This window comes from Scardinius erythrophthalmus (genome assembly GCF_964197995.2).
Source record: "Scardinius erythrophthalmus genome assembly, chromosome: 10".
NCBI lineage: Eukaryota > Metazoa > Chordata > Actinopteri > Cypriniformes > Leuciscidae > Scardinius > Scardinius erythrophthalmus.
Window position 1 is genome coordinate 19,704,280 of NC_138230.1, and position 22,983 is coordinate 19,727,262.

At 41.1% G+C, this 22,983-nt stretch overlaps 1 protein-coding gene across 1 annotated transcript; it reads left to right on the forward strand.

The window, feature by feature from the left end:
- Positions 1-17,337: 17,337 nt before the first annotated feature.
- Positions 17,338-22,935, forward strand: LOC308697958 (uncharacterized protein). Its single transcript, XM_081377695.1, has 4 exons — positions 17,338-17,468; positions 17,541-17,810; positions 21,519-21,560; positions 22,468-22,935. The coding sequence occupies exons 1-4, from the start codon at positions 17,411-17,413 to the stop codon at positions 22,668-22,670; spliced, it is 573 nt and encodes a 190-aa protein (XP_081233821.1). The 5' UTR covers positions 17,338-17,410; the 3' UTR covers positions 22,671-22,935.
- Positions 22,936-22,983: the final 48 nt, after the last annotated feature.

Below are 22,983 nucleotides of genomic sequence, written 5' to 3' on the forward strand. Positions count from 1 at the left end.
GTGCTCCTACAGTAGTCACATTCAAATCCAGACTCAAAACACTTCTGTTTAGCTATGCATTTACTGAATGAGCACTGTGCCACTGTTTGTCCAACTGTTTGTACTGTACTGTATTTTATTTTATTTTTCTAAACTGTTTTAATTATTCTTAATTTTTTTTTTTTTTCGTCTATGTAAAGCACTTTGAATTGCCATTGTGTATGAAATGTGCTATATAAATAAACTTGCCTTGCCTTGCCTTGCCTTGCATATCGCAGTGTCGTTAGGTGGTGTTGGGGGTACCTTGGCCAACACGTTCGGATAGTCATACCTTCATACGCTGTGACACGGATCAGGGAAGAGTTTCCTGAAGAAGGACCATACAGAGGTTTCCTTCCCCCACTCGATTTTTGAATATTTTCCACACTACACAATTTTTTAAAAATCAGCTACAAAACTCAAAATCAATATGTACCAACCCATTTCTACCCTCTTTAGACTAAATTTGAATCAGTAGCGCTTACACACTGGACTACCACCAAAAAAAAAAAAAAAAGTGAAAACCATTTTTATTGAATGTTGTAGATGACAGACAGGTGTGTCCAAGCTGGCAGAGTGGGTATAACATCCATACCAAGCTTTAAGTAGCTCTATACCTTGCGTTTGATATACCCACTCGTTTCCACTGAGTGTTACGGTACGGTACAATACGCAATTATTTCTGTTTCCACTGTCAAAACTTGTGAATGGTACCAAAATGTTGAACCGTACCGTAACACTTTTTCAGTACCCTTCCGTTGGGGTACCTAGCACAGTGGTACGGTACTAAAAGGTGGAGCTAGACTCAGAACGTTGATTGGTTGACAGAGTATCGTCACTTGCGCGTGCTACAAGGGGAATGACAACATAAGAAGCACCATTTTTTAATATACAGTTGAAATATAATACTACTGTTATTGTGTCACGAAATGTAGTTTTAATAGTTTTTCAGGCGAGAATGTAGTTGTTTAAAGCTCAAATCTGTGGTTTATTTATAAAAATTTATGAAAATTTGATCCAGGTTGTGAGATCCAGGCGATCACCGGGCGCTCGGCGCTCATGTACCCCGCCTGGAACAGCCTTTCCTAGTCGTTCTGACGTTTGCCGTTGACTCTGACGTCTCAGTAGTGATTAAACATGAGATATAATTCGTCTTGTGTATATCAAACTGGCGATATTTGGTCTCGTGAATCTATAATTTGTTCCATGGTCAACCGTTTTGGCTGAGGGCTAAGTGAAGTTTCATAACTTTATATATTTAAGCTATTTAACTTTACCGTTGTAAGGTTAGACTAGAGCGCTGACTTTGTATGTTTGACTGAATTGTTTGCTTTATTTCTTATTGTATAGCTTCTTGTACCTTTTACTTATACTTTTATAATGGCTAATATTGATAAAACTGAAATTTAACAAAAAGAGACTGGGTTGAGTTTTGACATTTTTCATTTTATTACAGTGAAGATGATCACTGTAATGTTGTTTACTGCAACATCTGTTGTTTAGTACGAATGCACATATTCTCTGGACCATATTACATTTTTTATATATTTTTATATTATATTTAAACGAAAATAGGCAGGGTTGACTTTTATATTTCGTTTTGTTATAAATAGGCTTACGTTATGCATGCAGTGAATATAATACGCGTTGCCTGAACCACATTTGTGTGGCTATAATGTTTAAGATTTCTTTAATTGAAAACGAAAAGAGGCAGAGTGGTGTTTTATTACATAGTTCGTTTTATTGTTTGCTAAAATGTACAGAGATAACCGGAGTAGCAGAGCGAGCTGAGTGACGCTTTCAAGAAAGCATGGTTCCATTTGCAGAATTACCGGACTCGTGTCCTCATGAGCCATTCTCCTGAGTCGGACTTTGCGTACTTGGTATTGAGAAACACTTAATGTCGGTGCTTGGCTTCTTGTGACAAACAGCCACATGCCGAGAAGCAAGAACAAGATCTGCTGTATGTCATCCATTGTAGTTTACTATGTCGCTTTCTTCTTCGCGTGAAAATGACGTCGATCGCTTCTTTCTGGCAGTGGCTACGCCGCGCCTTTTAAGTAAGAGTACTGTTGGCAGTGGAAACGCAAGCCAGATCAGGGTTTACCATCCCGAACCGTACCGTACTGTACTGTACCGTACCGTACCACTCAGTGGAAACGAGCCATTATTGGTAACCTACAGTGTTGAAAAGCAAGAGCCAGTGTTAAACAGGCTGATTCCATAAAGAAGAGAATTTGCTTGGTGGGGGATACCAAGAGCAACCTGAACAAGTGATCATAACTTCATGCGCTGTTTCACAATTAGAGATTATCACAGACCTCATGTGTTTTTAAAGAACATTGACCTGTGTCTGCTTACTGCCTCCTCCTTGTCGGGCCTTGTCGGGCCTTGTCGGGCAGTTTTTCTGGTACAGCCATTTTTCCAGAGAAGTCCAGGTACGGCTGTGGGTCTTCCACCACATGGTAATTCACATAACAAAATGTTTTCATTGTGTAGTTGTAGTTGTTAGTTGGATGTCTATGACCCTATTGGCTTTGAGGTCCATCATGATGTAGCTGCCATATTTTGCTGAATGTCCTACAATTGTGTTATTTGCACTTTAGTCAACAAAGCCTGACAGCAGTCTATATGCTTTATTAAGTCCAGAGTCAACACAGCCGTCTACCATGGCATTTTAGAGCACTTCATGTTTCCTTTAGCAGATAAGCTTTATGGAGATGCTGACTTTATTTTCCAGCAGGACTTGGTATCTGCCCACACTGCCAAAAGAACCAAAACCTGGTTCAATGACCATGGGATTACTGTGCTTGATTGGCCAGCAAACTCGCCTGACCTTAACCCCATAGAGAATCTATGGGGCATTGCCAAGAGAAAGATGAGAGACATGAGACAGAACAATGCATAAGAGCTGAAGGCCGCTATTGAAGCATCCTGGTCTTCCATTACACCTCAGCAGTGCCACAGGCTGATAGCATCCATGCCACTCCGCATTGAGGCAGTAATTCACGCAAAAAGGCCCCAGACCAAGAACTGAGTACATGTGCATGATTATACTTTTCAGAGGGCCGACATTTCTGTATTTAAAATACTTTTTTTTTTATTGATTTCATGTAATATTCTAATTTTCTGAGATTTTGAATTTGGGGTTTTCATAAGCTATAAGCCATAATCATCAAAATTATAACAAATAAAGGTTTGAAATATCTCACTTTGCATGAAATGAGTCTATATAATATATTAGTTTCACCTTTTAAGTTGAATTACTGAAATAAATGAACTTTTGCACGATATTCTAATTTTTTGAGTTTCACATGACATCGCTAGGATCTGTGATTCAGAAACATGGCTTTTCCTATCACTGCTACCTGTACGCTGATGATACACAACTCTACCTGTCACAGTTCTGTTCTGTTTGAGTGTTTTTGTCACTGGTCACATGTCTTCCTTTGTTCTGTTTTCCCGCCACTCCTTGGTTTCCATGGTTACCCTCATTAGTTCATTTGTATCACCTGGTTCCTCGTTAGTCTTGTCAGCTGTGTCTTGTTTCCCTGATCTGTTCTCCCCTGTATTTAAGCCCTGAGTGTTTCAGTCTTCACTTGTCGGTCAATGTTTTATGTTAGGCGATCTTTGCCTGAGCACATGCTCCCTGTTCCTTGTTTTTGTGAGATTGTGAATTAAAACCTTGGATTACTTCATCTGCGAGTTTGCCTCCTACTTCATCTACCCTGCAGCCTGACAGATTGACCGACCTAAAAAGGAATATGGAGGAAGACGAATTTGAGGCTTTTTTATTTAATCAGAATGGGAGTTCATTGGAGGAGTTTGTTGAAGTGTACCTGCATCTGCATCAGGATGTTTACTGGGAGGAGGAATTTTTAAAGCAGCGTTTCTGGTGCGGGTTAGAAGATCCACTCGCCCAGATTCTGCTGACTGAGTACCTGCACCTACCCTTTATTAAATTTATGGACAAAGCTCTTTGGGTTTGTGGGTCCTCTCTCACCGTAACACCAGCCGATCCCGATCCAGCTGAACCTGCACATCACGCCAGTCCAATCGAGCCTGCACTTCACGCCAGTCCAGCCGAGCCCGCACTTCACGCCAAATCTGCTGAGACCAAAGTAGTATGCGTCGTGCCCGCCGCCCCTGAGACTGTGAGTGTCATGCCCGCCGTGTCTGGGACAGCAAGCGTCATGTCTGCCAGGTCTGGGTCTCTTCACATCAGGCCTGACACTAGATCGGTTTTTCACAAACTGCTATCGAGCCTGGCAGATCCTCCGCTGATGTCAGTGCGATCTGCCAAGATGGCAGCTCCTCCAGAGTTTCGTCCAGCCGTCGCCTGCCCGCCAGAGCCTGTCGCCTGCCCGCCAGAGCCAGAGAGCATCGTTCTCCCCGAGCCAGAGACTTTCCGCCCAGTATCTCCTGTTCCTGTCCTCAGCCAGAGTCCGGACGAGAAGGACTTAATTGACCTGTTTTCAGAGCTTCCTTCGCCGCTGGTCCTGTCCAGCTCAGAGCCCTCTTCGCCGCTGGTCCCGCCCAGCTCAGAGCCCTCTTCGCCGCTGGTCCCGCCCAGCTCAGAGCCCTCTTCGCCGCTGGTCCCGCGTCCCGCCCAGCTCAGAGCCCTCTTCGCCGCTGGTCCCGCCCAGCTCAGAGCCCTCTTCGCCGCTGGTCCCGCCCAGCTCAGAGCCCTCTTCGCCGCTGGTCCCGCCCAGCTCAGAGCCCTCTTCGCCGCTGGTCCCGCCCAGCTCAGAGCCCTCTTCGCCGCTGGTCCCGCCCAGCTCAGAGCCCTCTTCGCCGCTGGTCCCGCCCAGCTCAGAGCCCTCTTCGCCGCTGGTCCCGCCCAGCTCAGAGCCCTCTTCGCCGCTGGTCCCGCCCAGCTCAGAGCCCTCTTCGCCGCTGGTCCCGCCCAGCTCAGAGCCCTCTTCGCCGCTGGTCCCGCCCAGCTCAGAGCCCTCTTCGCCGCTGGTCCCGCCCAGCTCAGAGCCCTCTTCGCCGCTGGTCCCGCCCAGCTCAGAGCCCTCTTCGCCGCTGGTCCCGCCCAGCTCAGAGCCCTCTTCGCCGCTGGTCCCGCCCAGCTCAGAGCCCTCACCGCTGGTCCTGCCCAGCACAAAGCCTTCACCGCTGGTCCTGCCCAGCACAAAGCCTTCACCGCTGGTCCTGCCCAGCACAAAGCCTTCACCGCTGGTCCAGCCCAGCACAAAGCCTTCACCGCTGGTCCTGCCCAGCACAAAGCCCTCACCGCTGGATCTGCCCAGCACAAGGCCCTCACCGCTGGATCTGCCCAGCACAAAGCCCTCGTCGCTGGATCTGCCCAGCACCGAGCCCTCGTCGCTGGATCTGCCCAGCACCGAGCCCTCGTCGCTGGATCTGCCCAGCACCGAGCCCTCGTCGCTGGATCTGCCCAGCACCGAGCCCTCGTCGCTGGATCTGCCCAGCACCGAGCCCTCGTCGCTGCCCTGCACCGAGCCCTCTCTGGTACCCGGGACTTTTCCCAAGTATTTTTTGGGGGGGGGCCATAGGGCTCCGTCCTGGCCACTCGAGGGGCCATGGCCACCTGAGGGGTCCTCACCACCATGGCCACCTGAAGGGTCTTCACCACCATGGCCACCTGAAGGGTCTCCACCACCATGGCCACCTGAAGGGTCTTCACCACCATGGCCACCTGAAGGGTCTTCACCACCATGGCCACCCGAAGGGTCTTCTCCGCCATGGCCACCTGAAGGGTCTTCTCCGCCATGGCCACCCGAGGGGTCTTCTCCGCCGTGGCCACCCGAGGGGTCTTCACCGCCGTGGCCACCCGAGGCGTCTTCACCGCCGTGGCCACCCGAGGGGTCGTCTCCGCCATGGCCACCTGAAGGGTCTTCTCCGCCATGGCCACCCGAGGGGTCTTCTCCGCCGTGGCCACCCGAGGGGTCTTTACCGCCGTGGCCACCCGAGGGGTCGTCTCCGCCATGGCCACCTGAGGGGTCGTCTCCGCCATGGCCACCCGAAGGGTCCGCACCGCCATGGCCGCCCGAGGGGTTGTCTCCGCCATGGCCGCCTGAAAGGCTGTCTTCGCCCTGGTCACCTGAACTGCCAGCTCCGCCCTGGAGGCTCCCTGTCCTGCCAAGCCACGCCCTTGTCAGCCTCCAGGGCGCCCACCCTCCCACCCTATTTGTTGGTCTGTCTACGGCGCGAGGACGCGCCTACCGGGAGGGGGGAGTTATGTCACAGTTCTGTTCTGTTTGAGTGTTTTTGTCACTGGTCACATGTCTTCCTTTGTTCTGTTTTCCCGCCACTCCTTGGTTTCCATGGTTACCCTCATTAGTTCATTTGTATCACCTGGTTCCTCGTTAGTCTTGTCAGCTGTGTCTTGTTTCCCTGATCTGTTCTCCCCTGTATTTAAGCCCTGAGTGTTTCAGTCTTCACTTGTCGGTCAATGTTTTATGTTAGGCGATCTTTGCCTGAGCACATGCTCCCTGTTCCTTGTTTTTGTGAGATTGTGAATTAAAACCTTGGATTACTTCATCTGCGAGTTTGCCTCCTACTTCATCTACCCTGCAGCCTGACACTACCTCTCATTCCAGCCTGATGATCTGATGGTAGCTGCTCGCATCTCAGCCTGCCTGACAGACATTTCTGGCTGGATGAAGGACCAACACCTTCAACTTAACCTTGCGAAGACAGAGCTGCTTGTGGTCCTGGCCAACCCAACAATACACCACAACTTCTCCATTCATCTAGGTTCATCATCCATAACTCCATCAAGGTCAACCAGGAACCTTTGAGTTGTGATTGATGATCAATTGAAACACATTGCTAGAACTGTTCGGTCCTGCAGATTTGCCTTATACAACATTAGGAGGATCAGGCACTTCCTATCAAAGCATGCTACACAACTCCTTGTCCAAGCGCTTGTTCTATCCAGACTGGACTATTGTTATGCTCTCCTGACTGGTCTTCCAGCTTGCACAGTCAAACCTCTGCAACTGATCCAAAATGCTGCAGCTAGAGTGGTCTTTAACGAGCCGAAGAGAGCACACGTCACTCCTCTCCTCACAAAATTGCACTGGATACCAGTTGCTGCTCGCATCAAATTCAAGTCACTGACGTTTGCTTACAGAACAACCACTGGCTCTGTTCCCTTTTACCTCAACTCATTACTTCAGACTTATGTGCCATCCAGAAACTTGCGCTCTGCAAGTGAACTTCATCTTGTGGTGCCATCTCAAAGAGGCACAAAATCTCTTTCTCTGACCTTTACCTAGACTGTAAACTGATAAAGTATTTTAAAAAAAGTATCAGACATTTGTCAATTTGATTCAGAGATGAATAATAATGTTGTCCAGGGGGAAGCCACAGGATAGCAAATCCTTTAAGATCACAGTTAATAATAATTCATTTATAATGCTAACTTTGTTTTAAATGGTTGATATAAAAACTTTTAGATTGTTAGATTTATTCTAATATTCATATTAGATTCCATATCGCGATTAGAACAAAGCAATTAAGAATAATGAACTTAATAATGCTCCTCGAAGTGAAACCGAAACCAGCACTTCTGAGGTAAATTTTCCAGGATTATTATTACGATAGTATTATTCCTCACATTGTAGCAAGACGATGTAAAGTACATGAATCTGATTAAACTTGATGTGTTTTATCGAGCTGATGTGGGCGTTGACAAATGAGCTGAAATGAGAATGACTGACATCTCTCTCTTTTCATACAGATTACACAAACAGAGAATATTTGTTTTCATTTTGAATTAAATAATTTAATAGTGGACACTCGTCCCAGGCCAGAAGGTGTTGCTCCTCCTGCCAACTTCAGACAATGGTCTGCTTGCAAAGTGGCAAGGGCCTTATGAGGTCCTTGAGACTCAGGTATTCCATGATAAATATCCATGATTATAAAGAAATATTGCTCATGCCTGGGTGAATAGTATTTGCTGAGTTTTGTTTAAGTTTAGAGACTTGCTCCAGAAAAATAGTTCACGGAGATTGAGACAGAGATGCAGAAAGCACACCCTGTTTATTTTCTTTATCTTGCAAAAGCACAATGTTTTGTTTCGATTGTAAGTGGACACATAAAAAAGTAGACATTTTACAGTTTATTTTTTCATATTCCTTAAGTCTGTATGACCATAAATTAGTATTTTAAGTTGCTATGTGAAAAAAATCGAGCAAAATGCGCTGGCGCGTTTGCCGACCCCAGAGGGTTAATCAACTTGAGACCTTCCTTACTGATAATACTATCATATGGGGGGGAGTTGAGAATGAAAAGAGGACAGAGTCTTTTTTTGTTTTTTATTTATTAGAACAAAACTGTGTGGTCCAATGAATGCAGTGCCACATTTCATACCATCTATATTAGGGCACAGGGCATTGCAAATATTTTTGAAATCGTGCTTAATGTTTTCTAAACAAGTATTTATTTCCAGTTGAATTTTCTGATTTCCCATGGGCCCCCCCTCACTGGTTCTTGGTCCCCCCTGTGCCACCCCCCCATTTATAAAATCCTGGAATCGCCCCTGCATCTTGTTGGTTTTATACAAATTACTTAAACAGAGAATATTTGTTTTCAGTTTGAACCCGATCATTTAAAAGTACACATGTTTATAAAGATATATGGCTCATAAATGTGTGACAAGTATTCGCTGAGTTTTGTTTCAGTTTATAGATGTGCTCAAGAAAAAAAAGTTCACCGAGATGGAGAGGCAGAAAGCACACCCTGTTTATTTTCTTTATTTTACAAGAGCACAATGTTTTGATTTGATTGTAAGTGGACACATACAAAAGTAGACATCTCACAGATTCTTTTTTCATATTTCTTTTTTATGTATGACCATAAATGACGGAGTAATTAAAGTTTATTGTGCTACTATGTGAAGAAAATCCAGCAAAACGCGCCGGTGCATTTGCCAACCTCAGAGGATTAATGTACTGTCCTTCTTCGGTACAAGGACAACAGGATTGCACCACTCGCTCTTTGATTGTTCAATCACCTGTAGATCCAGCTTGACCTGAATTTCCTTATTCAGGTCTGAGACAAGAAGTGCTGGAACTCTGCAGAAAGTCTGACGGATAGGCCCTTGTGCCAGAAGACGAATGTCATGCCGTGTCACATCAGTCCTTCCAGGCTTGTCACTGAATAGACCTCTTCGTATCTTAGCTTCGATCTGCTGTTTCTGCTTCAAGGAATGATGGCTCAGGTTGGGTAAGGTGGTAGGGCCTTGATTAGTTGGAAAGTACTGTTCGCTAACCTCCACCTCGTCCTCTACTCTCCGTGGCCATAACTACTCCGCCACAGAACACTTTCTGTCCAGCCATGGCCTGTGCAAGGTAACATGGAAAAAATAAACTGTAAAATGTCTACTTTTTTATGTGTCCACTTACAATCAAAACAAAACTTTGTGCTTTTGCAAAATAAAGAAAATAAACAGGGTGTGCTTTCTGCATCTCGATCTCTTTGAACTATTTTTCTGGAGCATGCCTCTAAACTTAAACAAAACTCAGCAAATACTATTCACCCAGGCATGAGCAATATTTCTTTATAATCATGGATATTTATCATGGAATACCTGAGTCTTTTTGCGACGATCTGGCAGGCTGATCACATAATTAGTTTCTCCCACCTTTCTTAGGACCTCATAAGACCCTTGCCACTTTGCAAGCAGACCATTGTCTGAAGTTGGCATGAGGAGCAACATCTTCTGGCCTGGGACGAGTGTCCTTTTCCTTGAAGACTTGTCATACCATGTTTTCTGTTGCTGTTGGGCTCTAGTAATGTTGTCATGGACTAGTTCTGACATAGCGTCTTATTTCCAAAACAGTCTTATTTCCAAAACAGAAGTTTTTCTGTTCAGATGGGAGAAGGTATGTCGACTTCAGCGCCTTTATCCTGTGGTATTCCACAAGGATCTATTTTAGTACCAGTCTTTTTTCTCTTTATATGCTTCCATTAGGTCAGATCATGGATAAATATGGTGTGTGTTTTCACTTTTACGCAGATGACACCCAGCTATATCTACCTTTGAAGCCAACTGTTTCTATTGTTGTAGAAAGACTGCTAGAATGTTTTGGGGAGATTAAGACGTGGATGTCTGCTAATTTTCTGTGCCTAAATGAATCAAAGACAGAGTCTGTTGATACATCCAAAATTGAGTTGGGTACACTATCCCCTTTTCGGATGCATCATGTAAAAAATGTAGGTATAGTTTGCGATAGTGCATTGAAATTTGAGAAACATATAAATTAAGTCGTCAAAATTTGTTTTGTTTTTTTCCAGTTGAGACTAATCTCTAAAATTAAGGCCTTTTTATCACGGAAGGACCTGGAAAAGGTAATTCATGCTTTTATTTTTTCTAGATTAGATTCTGGTAATGCACTGTACTATGGTGTTCAAAACAAACACTTAAGACAGACTACAGCTGGTCCAAAATGCAGCCGCAAGTCTTCTGACAGGCACTCGGAAAAATGAGCATATTACTCCGGTATTAAAAGAACTACATTGGCTGCCAGTTTCCTATAGGATTGATTTTAAGATACTATTATTTGTTTTTAAAGCCTTACATGATAATGCTCCAACATATATAGCTGATCTGATCTAGGTGAAGAAACCAAAGAGAACGTTACGCTCTGAGTCATTAAACCTCTTAGTGGTCCAGTGGACGTACCGGAAAATGAGAGGAGACCGCTCCTTTGCAGCTGCTGCTCCTAGGCTGTGGAATTTTTTACCTCATTACATCCGGCAGCGTTCCTCTCTTAGAGATTTTAAACGACATTTAAAATCGTATTTTTTTTGTTCTAGTGTTTGGTCATACATGAGTGTTGTGTTAGTGGTGTAACAGGTTTTTATTGAATCCTCGTTGATTTTCCGTTTTTTATCTTTGACTTTGTTGTAATGAAATAGAATATGAATGTGATTTTATGTCCCATGTACAGCACTGTGGTCAACTGTGGTTGTATTAATATGTGTTTTATAAATAAATTGAACATTGAACATTAAACAAGAGTATCTTTCACTCTGTCCCCAGCATTTCAGCCAAGCAAAAGGTTCAAGATAACGTGTTCCTTTAAAGCTAAGAATTTGGGCTTGGCCAAACATTCACATCCACTTACCCTTCTGCAAAGGAAATACCAGCATCTCAGAGGACTGCCTCTTCATGCCTTTGCCCAGGTTCAGCCATTGTTGCTTATAGGTTCTGATCATCACCACTTGATTATCCCCATGGAGCCAGTGTGCTTCAGCCCAACAGGCGGGCCAGCTGCTATAAGGACCAGATAAGGCTGGACACTGCAAGGGTCAGCTAATGTCCTCCAGCACCAAATCCCAGAGCAACAATGCGTTTTCACATCTGTGACTTCCACCTCGTGTTGTGGTTTCTCTTTTTTGTGAAATCACTTCTCAGAGATCTTTGATGCCAGATATACAGTATTAGACTTTATTTTACAACAAAGCCGTCGCCGAACACTTTCTGCAGTTTCTCTCTTTTGTGAAATCACTTTTCAGAGATCTTTGATGCCAGAAATATTAGATTTTTTTTTTACAACAAAGTCGAGCACCTTCTGCAGAAGGTCGCTCCAGATTTTTGCTCAGTTCACACATACCATACATCCTTTTCCAAAGATGGTAACACACCCTATAGATATTTTTGGGTAAATGGTTTTGTACCATGTGACATACTAGAATAGAATTCTCTGCTGCATGCAAGCAACATTCCAGGCCTTTCTTCAGGCTTCAGAAAGCCAAACCAAAGTCACACACAGAGGAAATAATAGTGTACAAATATATAGCTAAATTACTTATTTTCTAAACAATAAAATCTTCTACATTCCCTCCTCTGGGGCTTATTTAAGCCCCACTTTCACTATCCTTTGCCAGCCCCCTCAGTTATGCTACCTAAGTTATACTAAATTGAGTCACCCATCCTCCTTTCCAATGACTAGATTATGCCACCACACTCCGGAGGAGCATAAGAACCAAACATCTCTCTCCATACATTTTTCTTTCTTTCAGTGGACAGAGTAAAAGATTTTTCACTCCTTAATCAAAAAAATTAAACATTGTTATAAGCGTGTAAACACTTGGTTCAGCATTGCCTGTTATTATCACAGTTATGTAGAGTATGTCAAATGTGACCGGTCTTCATTTCACTCTGCGTTGTGTTTGTTAGATGAAGGAGACCAGGCAACAGAAATAACTCAAGCCGGATTTTATTCTTTATGAATAAAAGTAAAGATTATTACAAGCTTGAGTCTGTGGCCTTCTCTCACAGTTCAGCCTCTCTTCAGTCGCATTTACCGCGAACTGAAGCACATTTTACTCATTTGACATATATTTCAGTTTATCAAATAAACAACTCAAAGTGTTTAACATATTTCATCAATAAAATAAAACATTTTACATAAATTAAAAACAATATTAAAAGAAACATGAAAGTGAACATACCTGCATGAATAAAAGTAAAGATTATTACAAGCTTGAGTCTGTGGCCTTCTCTCACAGTTCAGCCTGTCAGTGAAAGGCATTATTTTAGCCAACAGAGCTTGCACACTCATGCTTAAATTAATAAATTCTCTCCGAAAATACATGCTATAACTCATAACATCATTCACACAAACTTCATACATGTTTGAATAAGATTTAAAGTGCTTTTTAGAACAAATTACATGTTATATTACAAAAAACAAAACTCATTTCAGACTTTTTAGACAGAGCGTCTCTTCAACCCACCCATCTCTCTTTACCGCGAACTGAAGGAGAGCAACTGGAACTGGAACATGAGTCTTAAAGGAGCCACAGACCGTATTTAACAATACTGCAAAATGACCATGATGTAACCATAGAAATATGACATCTCAATAAATAGAACTCAATATTAGAGGAATAAATGAAATTCCAGAATACAAAATAATGAAAGAAATATAACAAATGATAATAACAAAGGGAGATTTTGAGTGAAATTAATTAATAAATATAACACCCGTTACACAAACATAAAAATCCATTATACTATTAAAAGTTTTTCTTGCGGTGTAGAGATCTTCTTTGACCCAGGCACTTTGTGCATCGTAGAGGATCACCCTTGGGGAGGGGTTAGGCTAGCACATACACCCAGGGTTTGTCTCATCAATCATCTTCTTCGCCATCATTAGAGGTACTTGAATCAACATCCAATGTTTGTAAATATCAGTTTAGTTTACAAGACCAATCTTAATAATATATGATTTGGTTGCCCTCTAAAATTAGTTTTCCTTATCTTGATATTTCAGCATTTCCATTAATTGGTTTTGACAAATAATGATCTTAATATGGGAAGTACACAACAGAATAATTACCCCCTTTCAATATTGCAACTCCAAAAAACATTCCTAATTTAGCAAACCATGCTTATAATTCTCCAAACTTTAAATCAAGTTTTCCTTAACTTCTGCTCTTAAGCTTTTTTTACTCGTATTATCGTATTCGCCAAATTTTCTAAAGAATCTCCAAACATAGATCTCTGCTGATTATAATAAATATAATTGATCCATTCTGCGTTTTTGTTTGCGTGATCCATATGAATATATTTTTATTTTTATAAAGGAATATCAATTCTTAAATTCGAAGATTCAATCTTTTAGTCAGTAATTTTTAGTTGATGAACGAACAGAACATTGTAGTGCACCTTCAATCCAATAAATTGCAGTTTGCTTTTGTGCTTTGTAATAAAGTTTCAGATTTCAAATTATGTCAATATTATTATCAAATTTAAACAATAAATACCATTTTGACATTTTTAATGTCGCGTGTTGTAGCTCCTCCGACCTCATTGTAGCTAAGTTCAAGCGGTTCTTGACTGAATACCATTTCTTACTTTTTACTAATTATAAACTATCATGAATAAACTAATCATGTCTCATGTAATCACTCAAACTAAGAAAGCTTGAGAGCAATGTTACATTTACCTCATAAAAGTCATTCAATAAACTCATTAGATAATAAGAAAAAATAACTCAAGAAAATAACTTATTACATATTAATTATATGTAGCCTACATTTCTTTTTCTGTATATCTGAATAAATCTAACAATCTAAAAGTTTTTATATCAACCATTTACAACAAATTTAGCATTATAACTTAAATATTATTAACTGTGATCTTAAAGCAACACTGAAGAAAATTTTTTTTTACCTTAAAATAATGTTTCCAAAATCGTTTCAGTGGTTCATCAAGTCGTAACAGGGTGCATTCGCTTTGTGGCCCTATATCTGCTATAACCGCACTATGCAAGTTTGCCAGATCGGGTAGCGTTTCTGTAGTTCGAATGAGACATAATAAACTACAAATTTGACTTGCTTTACAGCAAGCGTTACAATAGTCATTATTTTGTTTTTCTTCTTTTCTGATGTCGCAATACTCATAAACTCATGCAACATACTCTACCTTGTCTGTGGACATTGTTCATTCCAAAGCCGGTGCTGGATAAACAGCGAGCGTGCGTAAGACAGTAGGCTGCGGAAAGCTAAATTATTTACGACAGCGGTAATGGACAATTCCGCTTCCAACCTGTAGGGCGACCGAAGAGGAAAAGTTATTTTAGTGTTGCTTTAAAGGATTTGCTATCCTGTGGCTCCCTCTGGTGGACAACAATAGTATTCATCTCTGAATCGAATTGACATAAATGTCTGATACTTTTTTTTTTAACGATTACATTTTTTAATGATTATTTTATTACTGATAATATAGCCACATAAAACTCAAATTCACTGATTTATGGTACCTTATTTCATGCTTTAACGGTTGAATTTTAAACTTCTATTTTGTAGCTAAGCAGTAATGATACATTATTACATTATTTAATAATTGGGTCAATGACGTGATGGCTCATTTTTAAAAATTTTTATACATTTATATATTTTTTAATATATTATATAATGACCGGACTACAAAAAATAGCTTATAAATCACTTATGCTATATTATCACCCAATATTGGATTCAATCTTTTTGTCAACCTGTTCTCTTTCAATTAGGACTGGTTTTATATTTCTATTTGCATCTGATTAATTGTAGGCCTCATTTATTTGATAGTAGGCATCTCATTTTTTGAGCACAAAAAAATATTATTTTTGAATAATTTTGGAAATATTAAATAAAATCTGAAGAAAATTGGCACTGTTGATCACACTAGTCTATTTTAATTTTTTCACCAGGAATTTTGTTTTGAAAAACTTTAATTTTGTACAAAATGGCACATTGTCACACTTGTGGTGTTCCCGGTCAAAAATGACCGGCCTACAAAAAATAGCTTATAAATCACTTGTTATGCTATATTATCACCCAATATTGGATTCAATCTTTTTGTCAACTTGTTCTCTTTCAATTAGGACTGGTTTTTTATTTCTATTTGCATCTGATTCATTGTAGGCCTAATTTATTTGAGAGTAGGCATCTCATTTTTTGAGTAAAAAAAAAAACATTATTTTTGAATTATTTTGGAAATATTAAATAAAATCTGAAGAAAATTTGTGAGATTTGAGAGATTAATAAGTTATTTTTTATAGTCCGGTCATTTTTGACCGAGAACATCACGGGTGTTATAGGGTTTTGAACACCACACAAGGGATAATATCATTAACAATATGAGTTGTATGTAATATGTTCGTTCCAATAACAATGAAATCAAGCGGAGCGTTAGTTCTGGCAGGTCACGTTAGTCAAGCTCTCATCAGTGACTCTCAGCTGATCCACGTCTACCTATAGGAATATGACGCCTATCACTGTATAATAAGCTCATTCAGTATTATCAACAGCTATCGCGTTTCTCAGGAGCTGACCTTCCTCCCTTCCCTAGCTCCTCCTCTCGTCAGTCAGGATTTGGCATTCTGATTCCCCTTTCAATCAGACTAAATTCTTGAATTATGTTGTACATTAAAATCTTGAATTAATGATATCTGCATACATACAAAACTTAATTGTGGACAATTGTTAACCTTATTTAACTAAACGGAATTGGATTAACCTTATGTAATTAACTTAAGTTAATTGAAATAAATAATGTTACATGAATCCAATGTAACCTAGTTACGTGGGACCTGTTGACATAAAACAGTTAATTAAAGCCAACATAGCAATTTTTTAGAGTAGAACACACTCAACATGCATACACACACACACTTAGGTGGGTCATATAATGAACATTTTGTTTTTTTAACCCCCCCCCCCCACACACACACACACACACACACAAAAGCAAAATAAATGGTTCTGCTGTCCACCATACTAACTTGAAACTTCAGTATAAATATAAAAACAGCTCAAAACTAAAACAAAAAATGCTAAAACTTTACCCCGCAAAAATATTTTTATAATATCTAAATATATACCTGAAGTAATAAACTGAAGAAAAACTGACTTTAGGACCCAGGGGAACAGTTAATTTGCTCCATATAGATCTATAAGGCCAACCAGTGGCAAGAGTCATGAAATATCATTATATTAATTTGTTTTTCCACAAGAGGTCAGCAGAGACACCCAATGTGAGACTTGTTTTACTCGATGTGAGCTGTTTTAACAAGCTTTTGCATGCACTGGAGTTATTTTGTATTTATGAATGCTACAGCTACATGAGGAGAGCATAAAGTTAAGTTACTCTGCGTGCCTTCCGGGAACATGGTGACCTAACAAGACATGCTAGGGTACATTTTGTCTGGAGTGCATCTTTAAATGGTTCCAAGAGAAGTATTAAGAACTTTTAATGGGTACTTCCCCTCGTCCCTCCCTGTAATGTTTGCACAGCATATAAAATGTTTCAGAAGACTCTGGGCTTCTTCTCTTTTTCCCTTTTCTTGCATTCTGCAGATATCTTACTTCTCTATATACTCTGATGCTCACAAATTTCATGTTAGATACAATACTTTGGATGTTTTTATAATCTATTGACTAGATTTGTTTTATAAATTTATCTTGAAACTTATTTGCTATTACAAATCTAATATTTACTTGATTCATTTGTAGGCTTTATAAATTAAAGTTTTATTTAATACAATTTGTTATTCTAAACTTTGATCTCTGAAATATTCATTGCTCGTCTGCTTGGATCACACTGCATCAGTTTGTACTTCAGAAAAATGCCTTAAGACTAAGAAGATTATCTTTAAATTTTTTATCATGTTTTATGAACTAATGCTGGAACTCTGCTTAAAGAAGTAACCAGCTCAACATGTTTAAAGAATTCTGTCTAAATCCCAAATTGATACTTCTAGGTTATTATAAATAAAAAGCAACAAAAAATGACAATGACTGTTCAGAATGACCACATGACCTACCACACCATATAAATGTTTCATGGCGTAAGAGTAAAAAAGAGATAGAGGAACAGTGTTTTAGAGAGACAGTACATCAACCAGATCACATCTATGAGACCATGAGTGTCATTGGTTTACTCTATCTTTCGTTTTATGGGTTCATTCTGACAACACATGGTATGTCTGCTTTTTACCATTAATAATGCTCTTGTCTTAAATGAGTTGAATTGTTATTCTGTGTTGTGTCAGCTCTCCTGCATCAGCGAGTCCGACCCAATGGCATGGCTATTCTTCCGTGTGGTGACCTGAAGGTCGGAAAAGTGACCTGGAGCAGAGAAATGAAAGGACATCAAGTGTCCATCCTCAGCACTGATAATGGAGAGATAATCAGACACATGAATAATAACAATCATAACCTATTGTCAGACCTGTCTCTGATTATCTGGTTTGTCTCAATTTGGGATGAAGGCTTGTATTATTGCAATGGGACACCTGTGGCATGTCTAACAGTGAAAACAGGTAAGAAACCAGAACCTCATCATGATATACACTGAAAAACAAACAAAACAAACAAACAAACCAAAAACTGTTTTGAATCTTATGGTATACATTTCATATATGTAATATATTAAATGTTGTGGAATAACATGGTGGAATTGGTACCAAACGTTTTTTTAAATGCAGCTATTTTGCTAATATATATTTTGTGGTTGCAAAGTAACGAATGATTTAAAAAAAAAAGAGCATAATATGGAATCCTCTCTGTTAAATCTATGATCCAGGATGTTGAAAGGCTGTAGCTATTTGTCATATATTTTAAAGTTTTGGAATAAATTTTTAATTGATTGCTTGCTTGCTAATGAATTGAATTAATTGCTAATGAAATTTTGCCTAACAGAGCATAATGTGTACAAGGGGGACAAATAAGATGGTAAAACATCACGTTCGACTTAGTTGATCGTACCGACTGATGGGATCACGCCAGGGAGCCAGATGTCTTCGATATAGTATACAAATCAAGCCAAATGAGCTTTGGCAGGTGCGCAATCCACGCTCCGCCCTGCACCGCGGGTATAACAGGGAAGTGGATGCACCCACCATTCATTCTTTTCGCTTCGGAGCCGATCGGTTGTTATCTCGATATCTCTGAAAGTGTACTTTAATAACAAGCCTATGTGTGTCGGCACTTCTGTTGGAAGCTCTCCCAGTGCTGACGTTACAGCGTGTGGCAGCGGTGATTGCGAGCTTCTGAATCTCTTAACTGCTGTTCTCACAGCAACCTTTGTGTTTGTTGGCTGACGGTCGGTTTAAGGGCGAGGAAAGTGAGTGCTTCACTGACGGGGTTTCCCGTCAGTGTCGCCGTGGACATCCCTGTGTGCTCCAGCACTGTTGAAGGGCGTTATTCCAAGGAAGTAAACACGGGGTGAGTTTTTCATCTTTCTTCTCTGGAAGAAGGATGTCTTTCCACTTGTGCGCTGCTGGATGTGGTCGTTCCCTAGCCCTCTGTGATGGTCACAATTTCTGGTCACAATGTCGCGTGTTGGGGCATACAACACGCTGAGGCAGCTTTTGTGGATGGTGCATGTTTTCTGTGTGAAAATATGCCTATCTCGGTGTTGAGATCTATACTCTCGTTCGCTCGCGAATGTAGAGTCCCTGATTTTGCGCCACTCCTTCACGGGCGTTCAAGATTATAATACTCAAGGACATATGCAGATGTGTCCGTCCAGGAGATTGGTTTGCAGCGGTAGACTGGGTCAACTGGGAAAAGAGCAAGCTCACCCCCGGCCCCGGGCAGAGCATCTCTTTTCTCGATAATGGAGTTGGACTCGGTCAAACAGACAGCACGTCTAACGGAGGATCATGCCCAGTTGATGCTGAACTGCTTGGATACATTCAAGAGCAGGAAGGTGGTTCCACTGAAATACTTTCAGAGGCTCCTGAGGCATATGGCTTCCGCAGCGGCAGTCACACCGCTGGGGTTGTTACATATGAGACCACTTCAGCATTGGCTTCTTGGCCGGGTCCCATGGAGGGCGTGGAAAGACGGCAGGTTCCCGGTTGCGATTTCTCGAACTTGCCGGAAAACCTTCCAACCTTGGTCAGACGCTGTGTTTCTCCGGTCCGGTGTGTCCATGATACAAGCGTCATGCAGTGGTGTTCACAGATGCCTCCAAGACAGGTTGGGGGGCCACGCACGACGGGTATGCAGTAGCAGGACGCTGGACAGGTCCTCAGCTGAATTGGCATATCAATTGCCTCGAGTTGTTAGCGGTACTACTTGGTTTGAGACGCCTCAAAACGGAGGACCTTCTCTCTCAGGGGCAGGTTCTGAGGGGTCTACCACAAGCTGTCGTAGACACTATCACCTCTGCTAGAGCCCCCTCCACGAGACTTATGCTTATGCATCGAGGTGGAACCTGTTCGTCGATTGGTGTTCTTCTCACGGAGAAAACCCCCGAGTTTGTTCGGTCGGATCGGTGCTTTCTTTCTTGCAAGAGGGGTTGGAGCGAGAGCTGTCTCCCTCCACCCTCAAAGTGTATGTTGCCTCTATTGCCGCACATCACGATGCAGTTGGTGAGAAATCCCTGGTGAAGCACGACCTGATCGTCAGGTTCCTTAAGGGAGCAAGGAGGTTGAACCCTCCTCGCATCTCTTCCATACCCTCTTGGGACCTATCTCTGGTGTTAACAGCACTTCAGAGACCTCCCTTTGAGCCCCTGTGGACAGTGGGGTTAAAAATTCTGTCTCTCAAGACAGTTCTCTTGCTTGCACTGGCTTCTATCAAGAGGGTAGGGGACCTGCATGCTTTCTCGGTAGACAAATCGTGCCTGGAATTCGGGCCGGCTGACTCTCAGGTGACACTGAGACTTCGGCCATTATATGTGCCGAAAGTTCCCACTACTCCCTTTCGAGATCAAGTGATGAACTTGCAAGCGCTGCCCCTGGAGGAGGCAGACTCAACCCTAGCTTTTCTCTGTCCAGCTCGCGCCTTACAGACTTATCTGGACTGAACGCAAAGCTTTAGAACCTCAGGTCAGCTCTTCATCTGTTTCGGAGGCCTGCAGAAAGGGAAGGCAGTCTCTAAGCAAAGGCTGGCCCACTGGATAGTGGATGCCATCATCTTGGCGTACGATACCCAAGGTGTACCTTGTCCCCCAGGGTTGCATGCCCACTCCACCCGGAGTGTTGCTACTTCCTGGGTGCTGGCGCAGGGTGCCTCGCTGGCAGATGTTTGTAGAGCTGCGGGTTGGGCAACGCCTAATACGTTACTCTCTTCAAATAGAGGGCACCCTTGAGTCAAGCACGCTCATGTCAGCTTGCTACGTCTCGGTTACCAATGTAACCTCGTTCCCTGAAAGAGGGAACGGAGACTTAGTCTCCTTGCCACTATTACTGGACCACCGCTGACCGGGTTCCGCTCGGCTCCTCAGCGAAAAAAATTAATGGTGGGTGCATCCACTTCACTGTTATACCCACGCTGCAGGGCGGGGTGTCGATTGCACACCTGCCAAAGCTCATTTGGCTTGATTTGTATACTATATTGAAGACATCTGGCTCCCTGGCGTGATCCCATCAGTCAGTACGATCGATTAAGTCTCCGTTCCCTCCTTCAGGGAACGAGGGTTACATTGATAACCGAGACGATTTTAGTAACATTTTGAAAAAAATGTTTCATTTGTTTATAAAATAATTTCACAACAAGGGACAAACACTTTTCTTCTGATATGAAAGTGAGTAAAACGAATGAAAAAAATAAAAATACTATATATATAGCCTGTCAGGATAACGTTGTGTCTTGAGTTAATTTCATTTCTGTGTGTTGGTTTTATATGCTTCAGTTCAGTCTTAATCACCTGCTAGTTAGTCTCCTTGGTTACTGATTACTTTCAGCTGTCTGTCCTTAAGTTCCTTGTGTATTTATACCCCCTGTTTCGTTTAGTTCGTTGTTGGTTCTCTTCTATATCTGAGTAGTGAGTGTGATTGTTCTCTCTGCCTTATCTTCGTGTTTATTAAAGAAACTTAGTATTTAATCTTTCTTGTCTTCATTCTGAGAACTACCACATCAGTTGTGACATACCTTTATAAAAACAAGTCTCTTGGGAGTGGTTTCAGTCAAATTTAATATTATTTTTCTCTTATGAATTAACTGATGAGAACAAAATTTTACTTTGTTGTATTTAATACTTGTTATAATAGCCTATGTTCTGAATATGATTTACACAGCAGATGGACAGAACAGGACAGATCTGACTGAATGTCTCAAAGGTCAGTAAGAAATTAAGTGTATCGTTCTTGAATTTTAACTGCTGCTTAACTAATTTCCTTTTTTTTTTTTTTTTTTTTTTTTTACAAAAATCAAAGCAAATACTGCACAGCTGTTGGGGTTCTCTCTGTGTTTTGATGGAATTCAGAGCCAACTTGTGTAATAAAGAGACTCCAGATCATCATTCATTTAATTCATATTTTCGCTTCCTCATTATGAGTGTTTTCACTGTAAGAAAATAAATGAGGATTTATGAAAGGGTTGTGTCAAATAAAAGACACAAAGAGAAAACCTGCTTTATAAATGGAAAGTTGTGCTATCCTGGGACTGGATTCACAACATATTATTCTTAATTATTTAGTTTTAATTCTCTAATTTAAAAATGTTATGAATACATTGTAAAAAGCAATGCACTTTTAAAAAAAAGTAAGGTAAGATGTTGGATTTATTGAGTTGTTTCAAATATTAAGCATTAAACAATAAAATGCTAGCTACATGTAAGACATTAGTACTGTGATATTTTACTTTTATAATCTAGCATACTTTTAGGCTAATTGAATGTTTGTGTTTCTGATGGAAATACTACAGGTTATTAAGAGGAAGAAATCTTCCGTTCTCCTCACCCTCCCTGACTTTTCCCCTCAAGGCTAAATTGTTACCATAAAGAAATTTCTCCTATGATATTGTTATACGAATCATCTTACATATTTTAAGAATTTTTCAAGAAATGCACTTAGGAGCATTCTTAAATAAAATTCCAGTTTGATTCACTAACGATTCAAGATGGACACCATTCACTGATAATAAAAAGTAGGTTTGCTATTGTAGGCCAGAATATGTCCTATGGTGAGAATTACATTTAAATAGTTTTTTTTTGTTGTTGTTTTTTTTTTTTTTTTTTATCTTCAGGTACTGTCCATGTGAATGTGATGGAGCAAGTGTTGATGTTTGGAGGTGTTGGACTGGCAGCTCTGATGTTTTTCTTTGCTACTGCGGCTGCAGTGCAAGCTTTATACTCTTCTGTCAATGTAAAGCAAAGAGCTCACACTACAGACCACGTTCAGACACAGGAGACTGATCTGTATTACATTAACCTGAGAGAACAGAGTTGACAGAACCTGAGAGAATCACCTTCAAGAAAGCTTTTGACAATTAAAATGACCTTAAATTGTCATGTAACTTGTTGAGAATATTATTTTAAGTGACCAGCATAAAAAAAATCTCCAGCTGAACAATAAAGTGGGAAATGAGACTTACACAGGCCGATCTATCTAGAAAACCAGAATATCTTATTTTTATGTATGATGATATATGATTACTCAACTGACTGTTTCAACATATATCTGTGATGAAATAAAATGCAGAAATGATTCAAGGATTTTGTTTCTCCTGTTCTATTTCCGTTTCACGCTATATGTCACAAGA

What these genes read in the sequence shown, in the direction of transcription:
- LOC308697958 (XM_081377695.1), top strand. Translation starts at nt 17,411, where the DNA reads ATGAGTGTCATTGGTTTACTCTATCTTTCGTTTTATGGGTTCATTCTG. An exon ending in GTTCATTCTGACAACACATG is followed by an intron (nt 17,469 to 17,540) that starts GTATGTCTGCTT and finishes GTGTTGTGTCAG; the next exon opens with CTCTCCTGCATCAGCGAGTC. An exon ending in TCTGACTGAATGTCTCAAAG is followed by an intron (nt 21,561 to 22,467) that starts GTCAGTAAGAAA and finishes TTTTATCTTCAG; the next exon opens with GTACTGTCCATGTGAATGTG.